The 21521-nt window shown below is 39.4% G+C and overlaps 2 protein-coding genes across 6 annotated transcripts in view; one reads left to right on the top strand and one right to left on the bottom strand.

The window, feature by feature from the left end:
- Window positions 1-1877: 1877 nt before the first annotated feature.
- On the top strand, window positions 1878-14084 carry MRAP2 (melanocortin 2 receptor accessory protein 2). Its single transcript, XM_051614770.1, has 3 exons — window positions 1878-2020; window positions 7424-7526; window positions 12963-14084. The coding sequence occupies exons 1-3, from the start codon at window positions 1894-1896 to the stop codon at window positions 13354-13356; spliced, it is 624 nt and encodes a 207-aa protein (XP_051470730.1). The 5' UTR covers window positions 1878-1893; the 3' UTR covers window positions 13357-14084.
- Window positions 14085-18166: 4082 nt separating this feature from the next.
- The window catches only part of CEP162 (centrosomal protein 162), a 45674-nt gene continuing 42319 nt past the window's right edge, over window positions 18167-21521 (bottom strand). For all 5 annotated transcript variants that reach the window (XM_051614765.1, XM_051614767.1, XM_051614768.1 and 2 more), the window contains one exon: window positions 18167-20545. In XM_051614765.1, coding sequence (XP_051470725.1) covers window positions 20327-20545 — 219 coding nt within the window. In that variant the 3' untranslated portion in view covers window positions 18167-20326. The remainder of the gene's footprint in view (window positions 20546-21521) is intronic.

Below are 21521 nucleotides of genomic sequence, written 5' to 3'. Positions count from 1 at the left end.
CTCTGTCTAAAGCTTAATTAGACATTCTCTCTCTGATTCCAGGAAATAAGAAGGCTTTCTAGTCCCTGGGAAAGCAAAGGAGGAACTTTATAGCTATCACAGTTAAACTTAGCTCTTATGTCATGTTCTTAAAAGGCTGGAAATAGAGGACGGGAAACATCCTCAGCCAGGAACTGGCTTGTCCATTACAGACATCCTTTTTCTTACTCCTCTGTGCTTTAGGCTATTTTTTCTCCCTGGAAGCTTTCTGAGTGGCTAAAGGAGGGTGAAGGTGACAGAAGCTCCTTATCCTGAGCCGAGAATGAGCTGCGTCACTTCTCTCCTTGGAGTCCTGACTCCAGCTGCTGCAGCAGATGTTTTGTGCAGAGATGTGCTCTCTATTGATGTGCCTAAAACTGTCTTAATATTCTGAAAAAGTTACTCTGCAAAATACAGATCCCTAGAGCAGTGTTGTGGTAATGACAGAAATACCTATCAAGACAAGTTAATGGTGCTTTATGTTGCATTACAGTTTTTGTTGATCTGTGGGGAAAATCACTCCTGTTTTATTTTCCTCCTGTAGTGGCATATTGAAGCTGCTTGTTAGCACAGATAAATTTATGTTGGAAGGGACCTCTAGTGGTCATCTGGTCCAGCCTCCTGCTCAAAGCATGTTCGACTAGATTGGGTAAATTTTTACTTGTATCTAATTTAAATTTCCTGTTTCTCAATTTTTGTGTTTGCCTCTTGTCCTCTTACTTTGCACCTCTGAGTAGTCTGGCTTTGTCATTTCTGTATCCTCTGACTGTAACTGTAGACAGTACTGATGTCTCCCCATACCTTTCTTTTCTCTGGGCTGAACAAACCCAATTCCCTGTGGCTCTCATGCCTCTTGTGCTTCAGCTCCCTGACCATCTTGGTGACCTTCCACAGGACTTGCCTCAGCATGTCTGTGTCTGTCTGTTATTGGGGATATCAGAACTGGATATAGTACCCTCAGATGCAGTCTTAACAGTGGTGAGCAGAGAAGAATAAACACTTCTCTTGACCTGCTGGCTGCAGTCTTCTTAATTCAGCCCAGGACACATGGTCTTTTTTGCCACAAGGCATATTGCTGACTCATGTTGAGCTTGTCCATTGCAGGTCCTTCTCTGCAGGGCAGCTCCCCAGCAGTCAACTCCCAGCCCATACTGCTGCGCTGGGTTATTCCCTCCCAGATGCAGGACTTGGTATTTGCTCTGGTGATCTTCATGAGGTTCCTGTCACTCCTTTTTCCGGCTTGTCCTGGTCCCTCTGAATAGCAGTCTGCCCTCCAGCCTCTTGACTGCCCCACACAAGATTTGTGAACTTGCTACAAGTTCACTCAGTTTTATTATAGTATCAGTCCCTGAGGGGTGCCACTGATAACTAGCTGCCAACTGGACTTTCTATAGATAATATAACCCTTTAAGCCTCATTCTCTGGCCAGTTCTTCACCTGTATTTTCGTGGCAGCATCATCCTAAGCTGCTGAGGCTCGTGGGCTTGGATGTTTACTATTTTTAGCTATAAAACCTATACTCAATCTGAGGAGCCTGTTTTTGATGCTTTGTACACTTACAGACATTCTGTGGAGGTCAACAGGTTCTTTCCATTGAAGAGAAGCTCTGTATTGACTGGTGGTTGGCCAGCCAAGACTGGGGAAGGAATGGGAGTGGATGTGACAGCCTTGTCTGCTGAGGCAGTGATACTGGGTTTTAAAGGAACAGATGAGAGAGAGCCTTTTTAAGCATGACTGGCTGCTCTTGGGAAAGTGATGAGAAAGAGATCCTTTAAATGAGAAAGGAGTCGCTATAAAAGCAAAAGATGCACTAGAACTATGTAGTCTCTATGAATGCATTTTGTATCCACAGGCATATATTTACTGAGCTGCAGGATGTCTGCTCTGAGGCTGATTTCTAACAGAACCTCCCAGCAAGCCTTGTCTAATTCTGATTACACCTGGGAGTACGAGTACTATGAGTATGGACCAGTGTCGTTTGAAGGCCTGAAAGCTCATAAATGTAAGTTCAGTAGGGACATAATTTATTGCAGCTGAGCTTCCCCATCTTAGTGTTCCTGCTCATCATTTGTCACTAAAAATTGTAAAAAAAAGATTTTTGCATTTTTTTGGATTCTCAGCAAGTAGAGGTATTGCTCTATTATATTATTATGATTATTATTCTGTGTCTTTTTATTGACTGCTTTTCTTGTGCATGACAGAAACATGGATTTTTTTTTTTATGTTTGTCAATACTGAGGAATATCAGACTATCAGAAACAGTTTATAGCAGCAAATGCAGCCACTGCTGCTTTTGGTGACTACTTGGTATGATCCATGTTATTTTGTTCTTGCTCTCATTAACACTAAAAAGGCAGTGGTGAGCAGCCTTACTGCTTTTGTTTCTCTTAATGGTAAACAAATTTATAGCTTTTAGAAGACTTAAAATAAGAATTTTCTCCTTCTGAAGAAACTTTTATTGTTGGGACTTAATACTGAAACTCTTTTACAGTAGAAGTAAGAAGTGGAGCACAGGGGCCAGAGAGATGAAAAATATAGGTAGGAATTGAGAGAAAAATTAGTTAGGACAAGCACAGCTGGACCAACATTTATCTAAAATCTAGACAATGGCTTCAGCTAGATTTCTCTATTTTTTTATTATTATATTTTAAGGAGAGGTGATTGGGGGGGGGGGAACCAAAATAAAAAAATAACAGAGACTAACACAGAATTACTGGATGTGTTTTGCAAGCACTTTGCCAAAGAGTAGCTAACCATCCTGTTTCTTTGTTTCTGAGCTGGACGAACTGTGAGAAGGTTTGAGCACGAATCTTCAAAGCACTGGGAAGCATCTCCATCCAGTGCTGGAGCACTGATCCAGGGTGGGACACATACTTTCCTCCTCATTTGTCATGATGAGGATTCAGAGTGCCTGCAATGGCCAACAGCAGCCCAGAAAGGCTGATATTCCTTGAGTCTGCACAGCCAGGGAGGCTTGTAAGGAACAGAAGAAACTTGCTGAAGTTATTAATACTTAAAAAAAACCAAAACAACAAAAAACCCAACAACAAACAACCTAGGGCAGAATTTGTCTTTTAGTCCAAATTGTAGTTTATTGATATTTTTCATTTCCCGAAAAAGCCTGCTGATTACTGCCTGTATTTTTATAAATGTTAAGATACTTGAAAAATGTAGGTTATTTTTTCCACGTTTCTAATTTCTATTCCATTCTTCCACTCAGTCAGAGGCTAAACCTGATTACCAAGATTGCTGATTACAGAGATTAGCTACAGTGTTATGTGCATGTTTTCTTTTTAGCTTGGTGTGTCAGAGTGTGATGGGAGAAAAAAAGTAAAAATGGTAGTTAGCTCTGGATTGTGGAAGGTAAAGCAGCAAAGCAGATCTTTGGTTGTCATTGAGGTGATTGCCATGCAAGCCAGACAGCTCAGCTTCACTGTCTGGCTGTGCTGTTGGTAGAGCAGAAGGGTTCTGGGCAACTCTTACTAGAGAACGGGACAGAAGTAACAACTGCATTTCATGTGCAGCCTCATGTGCTTATGAAAGAGTTAGTTCAATCTAGTTAAGTGCAATCTAGTTAATTCAAACCTAGGAAGTCTCTTCTGGTTTGTTCTTTTATTTTCTTTTTTTTTTTTTCTTAAAACTGATTAATTTCTGTTTATTTTGGTGTTACTGCATGCATTCTCAGAGGGCTGAGTTTAGTCTAGTAAAGGGATATTCTGTGTCCGTGTTCTGTATGGCATATTTCTTGAGATGGTACATTCTGGGTGTGTTTCTTGTTCTGTCTATTTCCAGCTGAGGTGAGACTGTCAAGGAATGTGGAGGCATTGTGGTCAGACATCTGACTTCACTGAAATCCTAAGCTGGGCAGGAAGAAGGAGAGGAGATACAATGGGGCTTGTATTAGGAAGGAGACTTGAATATTGACAAAGAAGGGGTGTTAATGAATGCCTGTGAGTTATGTTGGAGAGGTTAAAGGAGGGTGAACTCCAGTTCAGGTGATACAAGCTGGCAGTGACACTTGGCCAGCTGGAGGTGTGTGATTTTTTTTTTTTTTCATTATTATTTATTCATATATTTCTGATATGCAAAAGTTATTTCACTCAAAATGAGAGCGTGCTGTTTTGAACCATAATGTAAGATGAATTCCACAAGAGAAGGCTGGAGGCCACTTTTGGATTCATGTTGATTTAATTAATTGTAGGCAAGGGGAGGTTAATGTATATACACAGGAATTCAGAAGCCTGTTTGGTTTTTTTTGTTTGTTTGTTTGTGTTGGTTTTTTTTTGAAAGCAGATAATTTTTTTTGCAGTGACCTGTGAAGAAAGATACTGACAAAACAATTTAATACACAAAAAAACCTTTCTTAAAAAAAGTGGAGGTGGGTAGAAGATGAAGTGTTCAAATGCTACAATCAAATATATCAATGTAAAAAAATAATAAAAAGAGTGCTGTTTTACAAGCAAAGAGTATGATCTGTCTGAGGAGAAATGAAATAAGAAGGCCCCAGATGCTTTGTAAATAAGGCTTTAGAAAGGAAATAGACAAAGATAGCCAGGAGATACCTATGATGGGCAGAGGTAAGAACAAAATCCTTTTTTTGTGCCTTTGGAATTGGTGTCAGTAACATTAGAGAGAGGTAAAATAGGTAGCAATTATCAGGGGAGTGAGAACTGCTGCCAGGATGTTATGAGTCTGTGTTAGGAAGCAAAGGAAGGCTGATGCTGCAACTTGAGAAAGTCATAGATTACTTTCCCAATCTATTTGTAACTTGGGACAGTGATTATAAATGTAGTCCTATGTACCATACTTGTTTGAATATATGTTGTGTTCTGTACTGTTTATTTTGAAGGAATGTTTAAAAGTTAGCAAGTTTGGTTAATTCGTACATAAATGACTGAGACCTACATTAAGTAATCCAGAACTCAGGCTAACTGCTTTAATTTTAAACAAATCTAAATAATGTAGTTGATAACAGCAGAGGGTCTGAAGTGTGTCAGGAGCCACAGTAGAGGAAGGAAGATGTGGCTTTAGGCTCAGTAAACTTCGGAGTTACGTTGTGGGGACACACCAACAAACCACAAGACAGGCTTGCTATTCAGTACAAGTTGCTGGCAGCTGTGATTTTTGTGGGGAGCAGTATTTTATCAAAATCTTGATTTTTTTTTTATTTTATTTTTTTTTTTTTTTAAGTGTTGGGTTTTTTTTCCAGATTTTAATTATTTTTCCTTAGTTGATGAGTTAAGTTTTGCAGCTTGATCAATATAATCTATGGGCATATTTGTTAGATGTGTTGATCAGACTTTACCTTCTGGTTATCAATGCAGTTACATATCCTTGAGGCATGTTAGGTACTAGTAACTGGAAATGGTTAAATGGTACATTTTTTAATGGGAGTATTTTATTTTTTTAAATGAAATTTTCACATACCTCAAAGCCCAGTAGGATGGTAGATGATCGTGAGCTACTGTGTATTAGTAAGGACAATCTTGAACCATTGAATAGAGGCTATGCTTATAGAATTATTCTGAAAATAATTTAGGGCTCAAAAGGCATGGAATTACAGAAATAAACTCATACCAGAATGATTTTGGCTTTCAGCAAGAAGTATTCCTCCTTCCCCCACCCCCATCATGGAGACCTATACTCACACCACCCCCTAGTTATTTTACAAAGGGTGCTGAGAGGAGATGTGGTAGAGGAGAGGTGGAATAAACATTGCAGTGGGAGACTTGAAACTTACCCTCCTTAGCTTCCCAGAAAAAGAGATTAAGGGTAACTTGATTGTGATAAAGTATTTTCACAGGGAGAAAATCTCTAGTTGCAGCAGGCACTTTTACTTTGCAGAGAAAGAGCAAGTGGTTAGAATTGATTTCCAGCTTCCAGATCTGCCTTTTGGCGTAGAAGAAATTTCACAGTGGAAGTGTGATTAACTGTTGGGGTCAAGCACCAGGCAGGATAGCTGTTCCTTGTTTTCTGGTGTATTTAGTTTGTCGTGTGGGAGATTTGGCAGGCTGGCTGAAGTTCTGTGCTGTGCTTGCTGCACTGGGTTGGACAGATCATTGTGGAGCTTTACAGTCACTGAGAAACTCTGAGGTTCAGTAGCAGCTGTCTGAGAGGTTAAGGGTGAATAGGATACCTGTCCTGATCTAGATTTCTCTCTTGCATATTTCTATGTTATTTTTTAAAAACTTTTACAGTTTTGAATATTTGCATAAACAAAAACCAACTAACTGAAATGGCAGGTGAGAAATTATCTGCATACAGAGTCTGGATTGTTGTCTGGAAGTATGGAAGAGTCCCACTTGGACCTCTCTTGTTCACATTCCTGGAAGCTTTGAGCTTCCTTCAGGGGCAGCTGTGGATCAACTTTGAAGTGCCAAGTGGACATAGATTTGTATAAAGTAGGACTGGTGGTTTATCTGTGGGTCCATTTGCTATAAATGAGGACAGTAGGTACATCTTATGCATACAGGCAAAAAGCCACACTCTTCCCCTATATTTAGCTGTTGCATTGGTGTTTTCCTCTGAATTAATGGGTGGTTTGACTTTCTGTCCAAATCCATTTGGCTTCTCTGACAGGTATCTGTATGCAAGTTGGAAATACAAATGAAAAATTATTCAAAAGTGTTTTGTATATGTTACTGATATTTTTTGAGGTAGAAAATAGTTTTATATGTGGTTCCATTCATTTCAGAACCCCCTATTTCACCACTGAAAGAAAGCTAGATCTTCCTAAACCTACTGTGTCAAAGAAATCCATCATACCCTAAGAACCTAATGGCCTTGGGCAGAAATAATTCACTGTGAGGGTGGTGAGACACTGGCACAGGTTGCCCATGGAAGTTATGGAAGCCCCATCCCTGGAAGTGTTCAAGGCCAGGTTGGGTGGGGCTCTGAGCAGCCTGGTCTAGTGGAAGGTGTCCCTGCCCATGGCAGGTGGATTGGAGCCAGGTGATCTTTTAGGTTCCTTCCAACCCAAACCATTCTGTGATTTTGTGACAACAACAGGAGTTCAGTTCTACAGGGACAGAGGTTTTTGCTCAAAATCAAATAATCCTCTCTTCTCAGTTCTAGCACTCAGGTTGTTTTCAAAGCAATGCTTGGAAATGGGCCAGGCAGCACAAATGGAACTCCTTTTACTTTACTAACCAAGATAATTAGGTGTCTTCCCTCTTTCAGCTTGTTTCTGTTTTGTCCAGACATCAGTAAAATTTGGACAAGAAATGAGAGCTTCAATGGCAGCTTTCTGTCTAAAAATAGATAATGATAAATTTGATCATCCTTCCTCTTTGCCACCCAGGAATAAGCTGCAAAGTCTTTTGGGATTTGCTGTTGTGCTGCATGCAGGAGACTTTCTGCAAGTGCAGGTGAAATACTGATAATTTTGTTTTCTCTTTTTCACCAGATTCCATTGTGATTGGATTTTGGGTCGGTCTTGCAGTTTTTGTCATCTTCATGTTTTTTGTCCTGACCCTGCTGACGAAGACAGGAGCACCACCCCATCAAGAGTGAGTCTGAAAACTGGAGTAACAAACCAGAATGCTAAGTGGTCTGTTCTTTTGCAGCCCCCAGACAAGCAGCACCTGTGCTGACACTGCACTGGCTCAGCACTGTCTTGTCCTAGTCCATTCTTATGAACGGGTGCAGTCTGTCCTTCTTTCAAGTAATCTTTGTTCCAAGCACTTCTGGGGGACCAGTTCTGTAGATCTTTTGTTAATGTGTTCCCTATTTAGCAAATAGTCAGTAGGCATGCAGTAAGAGAAAGGAATAGCTGCAAATACGCATTTTCAGGCTGAGGGAAAGGTGGTGGCTAGGCTGCCAAAGCATTGGCCTTAGATTACTGCTCTGCAAATAAATGGGGTCATTCTAGGTAGGCTAATATTGTGATGGAGTGGGAGAAATGTGAATGGTGACAGAGTATATACAGATTAAATGCAGTGCAGATGTTAAATTAAGGAAGCTGAAGTCTGGTGGGTTTCCACATGTTTATGTGTTCAAGTCCAAAATGTAGATAGTGGTAGTATTTACAAAGTCTGCCCTTAACCCTGTAGCTCCAGTAGTCTCAGAATGTCTTAGTTTCTGCTGAGAAATTCCAGTAGATGCTGAAGTACAGATGAGGTGTGCATTTGCTTAATATCAGGCTCCCCTGGAAGTCACAAACTAACCTTTTTTCTTGTTTTTTCTGGCTGATGTGTGATGACCATGCCTTCCCTCAACCATTTATCTGCATTTGCACAGCATGCAGGCTCCCAGTGTCCCTTCCTCTGAGAAGGTTTGAACCCACATCTCATCTCAGCTTTGTGTGCCATAAAGTAGAAATAAAAAGCCTCTCTGGATAGTGAGATGGTTTGCAGGCAGGTAGCAATGATGAGGAGCTGATTGTGAAAGGCAGTTTAATGCTTATGACTTCCTAAAGCAGCCTGCCTGTTTCTGCCTATTGAAGGCCCTTTGCTATTTAGTCGTATGTAGACTGGCTCTGAAACTTCATGTGACAGCATATCTCTAGAGACAGGGTCATATTAGAGAGGACATACATATATTGTGAGCCTCTTCTGTGCTCCTAAATGTTTGCTTCTGTAAGAAGGAAATAGAGGTAAAAGAATGCAGCTTCCCAGAACTGAGTTACTGGTATTTTTCCCTCCCTTATACACTGTCATAAAGTAGCCAGACCTTGCTCCCAAATATATTTCAAGTCCTTGTGAGTGTTGGTGTTCTGCCTTTTTTTCCCTAGAGATCTTGCTTCTTAGCTGAGTGCCTGAGTCTGCATCCCACATGAATAATTTGAGAGAGGAAGAAGTGATGAAGTTGTCAAATAAACAACAAAGACAATCGAATATGGTTATTTGTCAGAAGTTTGGGAAACCTCTGTCTTAGGTCAACTTACATATCCAAATAACTTGATCTGAATTCAGAGTTGGCCTTGCCTTCATCAGGTTATTAGCCTGGACACCTCCAGAAGTCCCTTTCAATATAAATCTTAATATAATTTTTCTTCAATTGCTGAAGAGAATCCAGTTATTCCTTTTGGTAATTGTTTTAAACTTCCTTTGTAGCTCTGGGAGCTATATTTTTGCATCCTTGCCTGCTTACCATGTATGCTGAGTTGGCACTTTTAATGAATTTGAGCACTATTTTTTGAGACTTCATAACCAAACGTGTGTAGTACTGGAAATAGATCATCCAGAAGTACACCAAGGGCAGTGAATATTGTTGTTTCCTGTTCATTTTTGATTAATGCACATAAAAACTGACAAACAGAAATAGCTACCTGTAAAACTAGTACAGACTGGTTTTAGTTTGCCTGCATCTTCTGTCTTTACACCTGATTGGACTCTTCATGACTCATCTTTTCATTAGCGGGCTGTCTTGCAGCCCTCCTTTAGAAATAGATATTGATGGAATTCCTATGTCTTGGGTAAAAGCCAACCTGATTGAGGGATGTGTCTCTGACTTCAGTTAGTAAATCTAGGAGTTTTTTAAAGTGCCCTTAATGTGGGAGAGAAGTGTAGCCAGGTTCAGACGGTTGGATCCAAAGTAGAATACTCTGATTTTTCTAGCAGTATGTTCTTCTCGGATCAATAGAAAGGGATATGATAGCATGTACTTTTCAAAGTTGTACAACATGTTCAGAATTGGGTACATTCTCAGACCAGAAGAGAAGTGTCAGGATATGGATGGAGAGAGGTAAAGTACTCTTGTTCATCACTCAGGAGAAAATAGTAAGCTATGTTTGTTTCTACATTTAAAAACATCCTTAAAAAGGCATTTGTGCAGCAAATGCATGTGTTCATGTAACCAATCTGTGCACAGTATTGGCTGATATAATCTCAGAGCTTCATGCAGCTGTTGAGGCAGGTTGTACAACTAGTTGCAGTAAAGGTGGAATGGCCAGGTGAAATTGGTTGCTTTTGGTTAAGAATTATGTGGTGAAACCCATTTGGAGAAATGCAGATCCTCTGAAAGAAATGGATATATGTATGTGTTTGCTGAAAACATACTCAGGAAGGTTTCCCATGTTCAGGGTAACATGGATTATTACTAAGGGTGTATTTAGATCTCTCAAGTTCCCCTTGGGATTCTCCCTTTACTCAGCTCTTGTGAGACCCCACCTGGAGTGCTGTGTCCAGTTCCGGAGTCCCCAGCATAGGAAGGACATGAAGCTCCTGGAGAAGTCTAGAGAAGCCCCACAAAAATTATCAGAGGGCTGGAGCACCTCTCCTATGAAGACAGGCTGAGAGAGTTGGGGTTTGGAGTTTGGAGAAGAGAAGGCTTCAGGGAGACCCCATAGCAGCCATCCAGTACCTGAAGGGCCTACAGGAAAGCTGGTTAGATACTATAAATAAATTCTTCAGTGTGAGGGTGGTGAGACACTGGCACAGGTTGCCCATGGAAGTTGTGGAAGCTCCATCCCTGGAAGTGTTCAAGGCCAGATCTAGTGGAAGGTGTCCCTGCCCATGCTGGGGGGTTAGATCTAGATGATCTTTAAGGCCCCTTCCAACCCAAACCATTCTGTCATTCTATGCCAAACCTTGCTGTTTTGGAGGAATGGCTACTTACTCCTTTCCATGGTTTGCCAAGTACCCCAGGTCACTTCAAGGAATGTTGAGAGGAGTTGAGAGGAGATATAAAGGAATCTTAAGTGACAGTCCCAAACCAGTATGCTCCTGTTAGAAGGGTGTACTGGGCAAAATGGTCTGTACCCTGACAGTTCACTCAAGTCCAGTGGCCTGAGTCCAGAGTGGAATACTGAATCCAGCAGGCCAGAACCCAGTGTTGTCGGCTGGAATATTCCCAGAAAAGGGAGCTTGGGTTAGTTCATTGGCAACTGCTTGTTTGGAGTGGTTTCCAGTATGTGTGATGCTCAGGGTATCTTGGCATTCACCTTCCTGCTCTCTTGTTGGCAGCTTCTAGGACTTGGAGGGTCCTGTTGGCCCAAATACTGCAAAAGGGATTTGATTGTCCAGGTGGCTGTGCTTCTTTCCACAGTAAAACTGGGATTTCTGAGGCTGCTTTTCTTGAGTGTTATGAAAAGATGTACACTAGAGGTATACTTGCATACTGTAATGAGCAAGACTGCTAGTTTCTAGTCTAGTTTAGTTTTAAAAAAACCCAATAAAATTCCTTCCCAAAATACAGAAAGGTAGTGTTTCTGAAATTTAGAATCTGAAAATATGACTGTGTATTAGATCATGTGTTCCTCACTCTTGAGCACAGGATTATTCTTTATCATATGTTCCCAGCATCCTGGATCATTGTAACATGTCTTTGCATCTTCTATTCTTCCATTTAGATTAGGTTGCCTTTGCCAGTCTTGTGTGCTCCTCTGTGCAGTCAGCCTTTGCTCCTTGATAGCTCACTAGATTATAGACCACTTTCTATACCCATTAACTAGTTTTACCTCTCTAATGGATGCAATTTATGCTTTCTTCTGAAGCCATTTCTTCCTAACCTTGTAGCATTTGTCCTTCTTTGTATGCCTGTTTACCCCTTCCAATGTCTGTACCACAATGCTAAATAGAAACTCTTGGTGACAGATTTGCAAAACTATAAGTGACATAAATTCAAAGTGGTGCTTTCTGTTGCATTAGAAATACAGACATGTCAGTCATCAGTTCTGAAAGCTACCACGGCATTACTGCAGTCTGCCTCCTGGTGTGTGTACAGTAGACTATTACTTAGTTACTGGTCTGTCTTGTATCAGTTTAAAGGTTATGCTTTTATGTACTTCAAGCTGAAGTGCAGAATGAGGCAATACAGTTTTGACAAACTACACAACTGCTTTGATTTGTAGGCTAATGGTAACTGATTTGGTAAAGATAGAATTCTTGTGTCATGTAATGGAAGTAAATTAGCATTGGAGAAGCAGGGCTCTTGAAGATTACCTATGACTGAAAGACTAATGGTAGATATGCTCTGAACTTGAGGTTTTAGGGGGGTAAACTTCTGAAGGTGTTATCTAAGGCTTCCATAATCACTTAGGCACTTAATCTCCTGCTGCAGGCTCTAGGGAATTAAATTACAATGTTTCTCTGAAAATCTCTTTAAGTGTTGTGTGCACCTCTAGGGGTCCAGCTATCTGGCTCCAGTGCCACTTGCTGCATGTTTACATGTAAACGGTTTGCTTTATTAAGTCTTATTTAGAAAAACTTATATTCTGAGAATGTTTAGATTTTTCACTACTCATCCTCTCATACCTCTACTGCCTTTCAGATGCAAATAACCTGCATTTTGTAATGATAGCATATAAATTCAGCCTGACAAAGAATATGGAACTGTCTGTAAAACTTTTGTCTAGCTTCAGCTTTTCTCACCCCCAGCTGTTCGTGACTTCTGCAGGAGTCCCTGCAGATTTCAGCTAATGCTTCTAAAAAACTCAAGAAGGATGTTAAGATGCCCTTCCTGGGCTGTGTCTGATTTGTCAAGACTGCCACCCTTTACAGCAATCTGTAGTTCTAGCTCTCCTAATTTGGAAATCCGAATGTCATTGACTGAAGTCAGTGGGAAAGATGGTTTCATGTCTGGACAACCAAGTACTCAAATTATGCCTTTAGTGACAGCATGCTGCCTGAGTCTCAGAAAGATTTTCTTTATCAAAGATTTTTCTTAGTGTTCTATAAACCATTAAAAAACCCCCCAACTTGTTACTACTTGATATCAAAAGGAAATACTCGAGTATTTCTAAGCTCATTCAGCGAGTTGATTATTAAAATATATTGATTACTAGAAGAGTGCTGGCATCCATAACATTCCCATGGAAAATTACCATAACTTAAAATAGCTTCAGCAAAAAAACAATAACTAGTGCTGGCTTTCAAAACCTATTGTAGATAAACTATAGGGTTTCCCTTCACTCTGATCATAATGGTTGCTGAAAGCCAATTTGCTGTTAAGAACTCAAATAGTTCTACTTTCATGCTTACTGTATTTTTCTTTTCCCTTCTCAGCAATGGAGAACCTTCTGAAAAAAGATTTCGCATGAACAGCTTTGTGGCAGATTTTGGAAGACCTCTGGAGTCAGAGAGGGTCTCTTCACATCAAATAGCTGAAGAATCCCGCTCACTTTTCCATTTCTGTATTAATGAGGTGGAACATTTGGATAAAACAAAACAAAGTCAGAAAGGTCCAGGTCTAGAGAGTAATACCTACTTCCAGGAAGTTCCCAGGAGCAGTGGAATGTTTGAGGAGGACCTAAATTGTCTTACAAAATTTAACATTCCTAACTTTGTGAACACGGATCAGAACTCTTCAGCAGGTGAGGATGAGCTCCTCATCTCAGAGCCACCAATCATTGTGGAAAGCAAATCGGTCATGCAATCTTCCCATCGGATCCTTGACTGAAAACTCTTTTACTTTAAGGTAAACCATTCCTGTTGCTGTCCAGTTTGAAGCCTTCCTTGGCCTTCTGGTATTTTGTTAGAAGCTATTTCATAACTGTGTTTTTTCTTGTATGCAAGACTGTCTGTGCTGACAGAATCCCATTTAGTTAAAAGTAAAACATGCTTTATTCTGAGGCCTTCTGTGGTCTAAACCTTTTGCCCAGCATTATTTTAGCCTCCTGAGTTTTTGGTTTGTGTTTGTTTTATTCTTTGTTTTTAAATGACTGCTTACGTCCAGCTTCTGAAGGATATCACAATAATTTGTGGGGACTGTGAAGGCTGGAGCGTGGCATTGTGGGGGGGTATGAAAACTCCTTGGCCAAGAAATGTATAATCCTCAAATTAAGACTGAAGCAAAGAATAAACAGGCAGCCCCTGGGGAGGTTCTGCAGCTTCCACCACTCCCAAAAAGGACACCTGAAACTGAGCAGCATAATAGGTATCTGCTTGGCATTAACTTCAAATTCTGATTTCTAGCTGCTTTTTGGTGCAGGTCAAACTCAACTTACCAAGCTTATAGGGGGAATACTTCTCATATCAAATTGTTTGGTTATTTTTTAACAAAATACCACCACCTGCTGCTGAGTGAAAGCAAATTGGTGCCTGTAATTCTAGTACTTCAGAGTGGTGTCCTGAGAGCTGCCCAGTGATGACCTGAAACTAGTGTTCTACACACAGAATATTTTTTTTTTTTTTTCAAGTTGTTGATGCAACTTCCAGTTTGCTAAGTGCAGGATTCAGTAGCTAAATCACAGGAAATCAGATTAAAACAATTTTTCTTTTGCCAGTAGAGTTACTATATGCAAATAAATGGTGGTGATATGTTAAGCTTCATATGCTTTTTGGCTCTATAAATGGCCCTTTCTTGACTAGTGGGCCAGTGAAGGGCTAGCAGGCTTTGAGTTGTTGAGAGGACCAGCTCCAAAGGCATAGCTGAGCTGCACTTGCTCCATCTTCTTTTTGTACTCAGTTGGGATGGTGTTGGAACCACATCTGTTCTGGTTTGTTAAGGGATTGAAGCTTATTTTTTTGGAGAGGAATAAGGTTCTGAATATATGCCATTACTTAAATTATGTTTCAGCTTTCTTCAAAAGATGGGTAGCTAATGGCTAAATGGTTTTAGGGCAAGCACATAGGATGCAGAGGAACCAGGATCAATTCCTTTGCTGGATTTGGAGTAAGGGTGCCCTGAAGGAAGTTATTAATTGAAACTAGTGGATCCGAGATCCTGTGCTTAACTGTTTTTTCTTGAAACTAACCTATTTTATGTACAACGTGTCAGAGTGAAAGTGTAGCAATGGCCTGCTGATACATTCTTCAGATGCTTAAATGCTGATTAATTCATTCTTCCTTCACCTGACCAATAGAAAAAACAGCAAAGGGGTTGTGCATGTAAAGAATACAAGGAGTGGGGGGAAACATCTTGTTTTCATCTCCTGTGCCCTTATTATAAATCACTTATATCTCGATTTCCTCTTTTCAAATGCAATTCTTGCACTGTTTCCCAGTGTTTAAAGGAATGGGATTATACTTAAAGCCAGAGACTTTTTAAAGCTAGCAGATTATTGTTGAAAATAGTTCCCAAGAAAAAGTCTGAAGTGCAACCTCCTTTTACAGTAAGTACTTAACCATGAGTGAATATGAAAGCTGGAGCTGTGGACTTCCCTTTTCTCTTCCCAAATTAAGAGATTTGGGAAATCTGCCTTCTGAGTGTGGCACCTCAAACAACTGTTAGCTATCTAAAGGTTAAGCTTTTGTCCAAACTGAAGGTCAGTATTATTCCTGCTAACAAGCTGTGGGACTTATATTAAATATGGCTTTTATAGCCTATTTCTGGATGAGTGAGCTGCCTTCAGTGATGTTTGATCTACAATTTTTTTCCCTTTGCCATGATTGAAAACAGCAATAAAGCTTAAATGAGGAAAAATCTGTGTAGAAGAAATATCCATTTCCTCTGCAATTGAGAAATGAAGGCTATTCTTAAAGCACTTAGAACAAGATTTCAGAATAATGCAGATCTGGTTTTAGAAAAAGAAAAGCTTGCTATTCCCAATGGGCTAACTTAAGTTTTTCTTCTGCTACCTTAAATCTTTATGGTTTTTGTTTCAGTGCATAACTTCTGGTTTGGGGAGAAAGGAGAAGGATTCATGTGTATGATGCTAGTGACACTTAACACCTTGGTGAAGGATACTTAATAAAATGATTAAGGGATCATACCAACTTAATTTACCACACATTTGCATTGTATTCTTATGTGAACCTTGTTATTTCTGTAAAGGCATGTAAGTGTTTGGTTCTTATGTTCTTCCCTGATGGTTCTACTTTTTTCATCTTACTTCCCTTCTACCTTTAAAGTTCTTCACTCTGCTTTTTACAGAAAAATAACCTGGCATCTCCCACTTTACAGATCCCACATGACTTCAGAAGCACAAAGGCAACAATACAGTCTGATTCAGATGTTTGCTCTGTCTCTGCATTAGAGCAGAATCAAAGGGAAACACAAAGTTTCTGCAGCTTTCAAAAGCAGTTAACTTTACAGCTGTTCTTTTTTATTTTTCTTTCCTTTTGAAAGAACTAATAGTCATAATGTTTTGCCTGAGAAGAAAGGAGGTTGGCATAATAACCAGCTTTATATACCCCATTAAAAAAAATAAATCCATCTTTTCCCAGCAAATAGTTAAAAATGTTTTGACATTTTTTTCAAAGGGTAATCCTTAAAAGCAAATACCCTGAATTTAATAGTGTTTGAAAAAAGAATTATTGCAAGTTTTCTTACTACTTGGGCTGTCTGTTTGAGAGCCTGATCTCAAAATTCACTATAAATGCCCCACCTGTGGTAATTTAACTTCACAGAGTTCCCCCAAGATAAATACATATGTTTGTTTGCATAAACATGTATTCTGTAAGAAGTTACTAAGTCAAGTTACGTATTCCAGTTTTCAAAGGTGAACGTTTGTGAACTGTTTTTCTGTGCAAAGTTTTTAATTGTGTATCTTTAAGAAAAAAATAATCAAAACCAAACACTCTACAGCCTACATTCAGAAAAGGCCTGCTTATAAAGAAACAAATGAAAAGGTATAACCATGAACTTCTGTACTAAAATCCAGTGATCTGTGGTCTCAGAGGCTGAAAGGTGGAAGTTTGTGATGTTTCTCATGCAATGTAGTATTTATGTGCCTGAGCAGCAGATCTTGAATATTTAATAATGACTTTTTTGTAATGCTGTGGTTAAAAGAACCTCACAACACCCTTCACAAGTCACTGGCAAAGGCGGAATTCAAGTGTGCTTTTTTGCTTTCCTCCTGACAGTGAAAGCTGATAAATAAATCAACTGAAGCTACTGTAGAACTGGACTGAACTTACTAGCCTCAGGTACTGACAGGCAGCAGGGACAGCACAGAGCCATGTTCTCCAACCACATATTCTCTGACAAGATCAAGAGTTGGAGGCCTGTACTTCCTTATTTTTTGCCAAGAGGCATGTAGTTAGCAGTAGGAAAGGCTAAACATTACCTAAGGAATCAGAGGACTTTCTGTTCAAAAGAGTCATGGCAGCACTTGATGCATGGCCTCCCTTTCCTGCAGAACTGGATTTGCACAGCTAATATCTGGTGCTAGTATGCAGGGCTCTCTTCCATCTTTTCCTAGAGCAGATTAAATACTGGATACAGTGACAGAGTTCAAAATGTATTATGTACTATCAAATAAAGTCTCGATCCATGATAACCTGTTTTGCTACATGAACAAATTTGACGTATTTCAGAAAACTTGAAATAGAACACACTGTTTATGTCTCTGCCACAAATGCCATAATGAGGTCTGATATTCTTTTGCACACCCTATTTTCCTCTCTTGAAATAAAGGTCTTGTCTGTAATCTAGGTCACTGAGGCACCCCGCCAGCTGCTCATGTCATTTCCTAAAAGCTTTAAGCACGACAATTCAAATTATTATACTCCAGCTGCTTTGCTGTAAACAAATGAACTCCAGCTAAACATACGGCAATGATTCGAAGACATTATAAAATCTTTTTAATCCATTCACTATAATGCCTCCTGGAAATGCTTGATGAAATAGCATGGCATAAGAAAAGGAAAGCCATAAAAGAGGAGTATATAATTCTATGAATTACCCTCTGAAATATCCCACTGAAATCCTCAGTGGAATACAGCAAGAGCTAAGGACCTGTTTTGTCAGCCTTTGCTCTGTGTTTCAGGGTATTTTCCCCTTTCTGTACTGTAAAGACTGCTGGAGAGCCAAGAACTTACCACTTCAGCAGAGAAGTTAAAAGTTGGGCCTTACTTCTCCAAAAAGGACACATTTATTACAGCCATTCAAGACCAGAGAGAGTCTGTTACTGCCCAGAGTGCCAGTCCACAGCAAATGCCTTCAAACAATGCTTCTGGGAATGTACAACTACATAAATATGTGAGAACACAGTATGAATCATATTACAGCAATAGTAAATAATACTGTCCTTAGTAAAATAAGACTGGGAGAGAGAATTTAATCTGAAATTTAATTCAGACTATGTAAAATACCTACATTTGCTGAGAACTGAATGTAAGAATTTTAGGAGATGTTTGAATGAACTGCATGAACACCGAGAACACTCCCTCTGGATGACCTAAGGGATTATATGTTTGAGAGAGGGAGTTTCCAGGAACAAGAAATGCTTCCCCTAGCCCTTCCTGTCCCAGGCAGTGCCCCAGCATACTTACATCCAGGACCTGGCTCCTCTGGGAACACAAGAGTTGCTTTCATTTAAAAAATCTCACTTTGGGTCACATGCTTTAATGTATAGCATAATGTACAGTGTTACATGTATAGCAAATTGTACAGAAAATAAATGGAAGTTGAAATGACTCAGTTTTATCCTTTTCATTTGCAAACCAGTTCTAAATTAAGAAAATAGCATATTTACATATAGCTGATATTTTATATACAGAGCATTATTGTATTTACACATTTTATGACTAACGTTTCATCACTGAGGGAAAAAACATCCAAACTAAAAATACTGAAAATATCTGAATATTAAACAACCACGATTAATATAATTAATTGCCAGCTGACTGTTTTTAATATCTGTTGTGTATACATTCTGTCTCAATTTGTGTGTGTATATGCAAAAAAAAAAAAATCCTTGCACTGTTGATTACTGTCTGTGCTTATACACCATGTAGGTTTATACAAAAATATATATATTGTTCTTTATCCATGCTCAGTCACATGCTTCTATAATCCAAAATGTACAATTACTGCTGATCCCTGAAGAAGCATGATGTATAAATACATAAATAGATAGACCTGATCTACACCACATTTGACTTAAAAGCTAGCTTAAACCAGGGACCTGAAGAGTACATTCTGACTTTTTTATCTTCTCTTTGCCCAAAATGAAGGTATAGTTGAGTGATCTACAACCTCAATATATGTGCTACGGAACACTTACGGACTTCCAGTGCTGAGTCTTCAAACTGATGAACCAATAGTAGTCATGTACTGATTTTAATGTTTGAAAACCTGTCATTACAGCTACCAAATAGCTAGCTAGATTGACTTTTCCTTACTAGAATCTGACTTAACTGTTTCTCCCTTTTCTCTCCTCGTAGCAGCAGTTTTTGCACGGGACCAGCACAACAGCCATCCCCATCTTCCCTCCTGTCTCCTCTGGAGCAGGGCAGCCCTGGTGGCTTCAGTGGTTCCTAAGGCTGTCTTCTAGGCTGCTGATTTTTCTGTTCCCTCTAGCTGGTCCATCTTTCTTCTGAAACAAGGGACCAAAAGCTTAGCACACTAAGTCTGTATGATTCATGCTGCAGTAGCAACTGCCCCTATGCTGTCTAGTATCTTAGCAGGCTCTACACTCAGGTGTAACTCCCACAGGGCGCAGGAGGAGAGGGAGAAGGCTAGGTCTCCCTGAGGTTCATCTTGGTACCTGCTATGAGGCCTGTCAGTGCAGCAGAAAGTTAGACCCATATTCTGTATTTGGGTGGTAAATTATTTCTGCTCAAGCATATTACTCTTCTTTGTCACTCCTGAAGACTATTGTGTTTTGGTTTGGTTTTTATATCTGGCCCCTTTTCCAATTTGCTCAGTATTTTAAGTCTCAATTTGCCCACCAACATATCCCTGCAGTTGAGCTTTTCTGCTTTCCTATTTGATTGACCTCTTTATTCTGCAAAGATGATCTATGAAGATGGTACTTGAGCAGATCCAGAACAGCCCTTTGTAAAAATCTTGCTCAGTACAGTCTTCCCTTTTAAAAGGGACACCAGTAACTACCCTCACACTGTACTTCACAGGCTTTTTTCACATCTGCCCCATAACAGTTCAGCTAGATCACTCTGCCATCATTCTTACCAGCACTGTTGGAAATCTCTGCAAAGTAAACAGAATAGCTCGAATTTGAACATCACCAAAGAAAGCCTGTTCTGCTCCAGACCTCCAGTCATTCACAAAGTTGAAAGGGGTCTTAAAGATAAGGGAAGGAACATTTTATGTATTAGAGGAAGAGAAGCAAAATGTTTGAAAAAAGACTAAAAATACAAGCAAACTGCTTATTGCTCAAATTGTTCACAAAGTAATCCCTGTAAGACAAGTTATAAACAAAAGTTAAAAATACTCAGGCATATTCCACAGTATTTGAAAAAGCATCAAATGGAATTTCTCAGTGGCAAGGGAGTTTATGAAATAACCTTCATATTCCCAATACTTAAAAAAAAAATGCATGTAACTTTATTCATAATGAAATATAAAATGTAGAATATGCACAGTTGCTCAGTGCAAACCTACCCTTGGACAAGCAAGATTCCAGATAAGATCAGAATGCAATTCAAGTTACAAATGTCATATTAATGATTTTTAATAATACTATTTTCTTTATATAACTTTGAATAATAAAGTCCTGCCTCTCTTACCAACTCCTACCTAATCATGTCTTCCAACAGCTGTCTGTCATGCCGAATCCATTGGAATTAGGTGCAGGAATAACCACCCCTTGTTTCTGCAGTTCACGTAAAACATCCAATATTGCATCCAATTCCACACGGAATCTCTCCAGTTCCTGATTCTTCCTTTGGGCCAGTCTTCGCCACTTTTCCACCTCCTGGCTGTGTCTTGCTTCACTCACATGCTGTGCCCGTTGGGCTGCCTGCAGGTTAGAAGCAAGGCAGCACAATGTGACTTTCTAGGCAGATACTCAGCCAGCTCTGCCCCTTTGGCAATAAATTACTTTAAATATCTGTATTAATGACAGAAGGGTAGGATTATTACTGACTCCTGAGTCTCAGGAGAATTATCTTTCATCCTCTCCAAAGCAGCAATTAAAAGTTTGAATATTTAGGACAAAGCTGAGCATGTAACATAAAACCCTCTAATAAAAATTAACCTTTTGAATTGCTAAGTGTTAATTAAAAGAACACTCTGCAAGAGAAAACAAATCTGAATTATGTGTTTTGGGAGAGAAAATATCCTGTAGTGACAAAGGTCTGAAGCTGCTGCAGATAAAAGATTGAATTAATTTTTGTTATGTATCCATGGCATAATCCTGTTCAATTACCCCAAATCAAAAGTGTCACAAGATATCAAAATTTCCACAGAACTACTAATTGTAATAGTCTTTAAGCTCTATCAGCTAAAGGCCATAAAATGACTGTATTTGTAGTTTGAGAGTTAAGGATAACCTGTTATATTTCCTTGTTCAACAATTCATTTTTCTACACTGTTCAGTTTGTTATTGTCTGGGGGACTGTTCAGTGTCACCCACTGCAGATTATTTTAGGTGCAAAACTAGGACAAACAGAACCCAATTCTTAATACATAACAAGGCTAGTAGCACCAGGAAAGATGAAATTACTTAGCAGGAGTTGTTGCACATCAAATTTTTAATTTTTTTTTAAAACATCATGGTAAATTCTATTGGCCAGGTAATGAATTCAGTGGAGATCGATCACAGATGAGGCAGCAGCAGATACTTCGCAGAAATGGTAAAAAAATTCTCAAATTATACAAAAGCAAATTAATAGTATTTAAAAAAGTAACTATGACAGTGGCCTTTAGGAGGACAGAATCTGAACAAAAAGAGTAAAATCACCAGTGGTTGCAAGGTTTGTTCTTAATCCAGTGAC

The sequence above is a fragment of the Apus apus genome, chromosome 3 (genome assembly GCF_020740795.1).
Source record: "Apus apus isolate bApuApu2 chromosome 3, bApuApu2.pri.cur, whole genome shotgun sequence".
In the NCBI taxonomy this organism is placed as follows: Eukaryota; Metazoa; Chordata; class Aves; order Apodiformes; family Apodidae; genus Apus; species Apus apus.
This window is presented reverse-complemented; position numbering and strand designations above follow the sequence as displayed.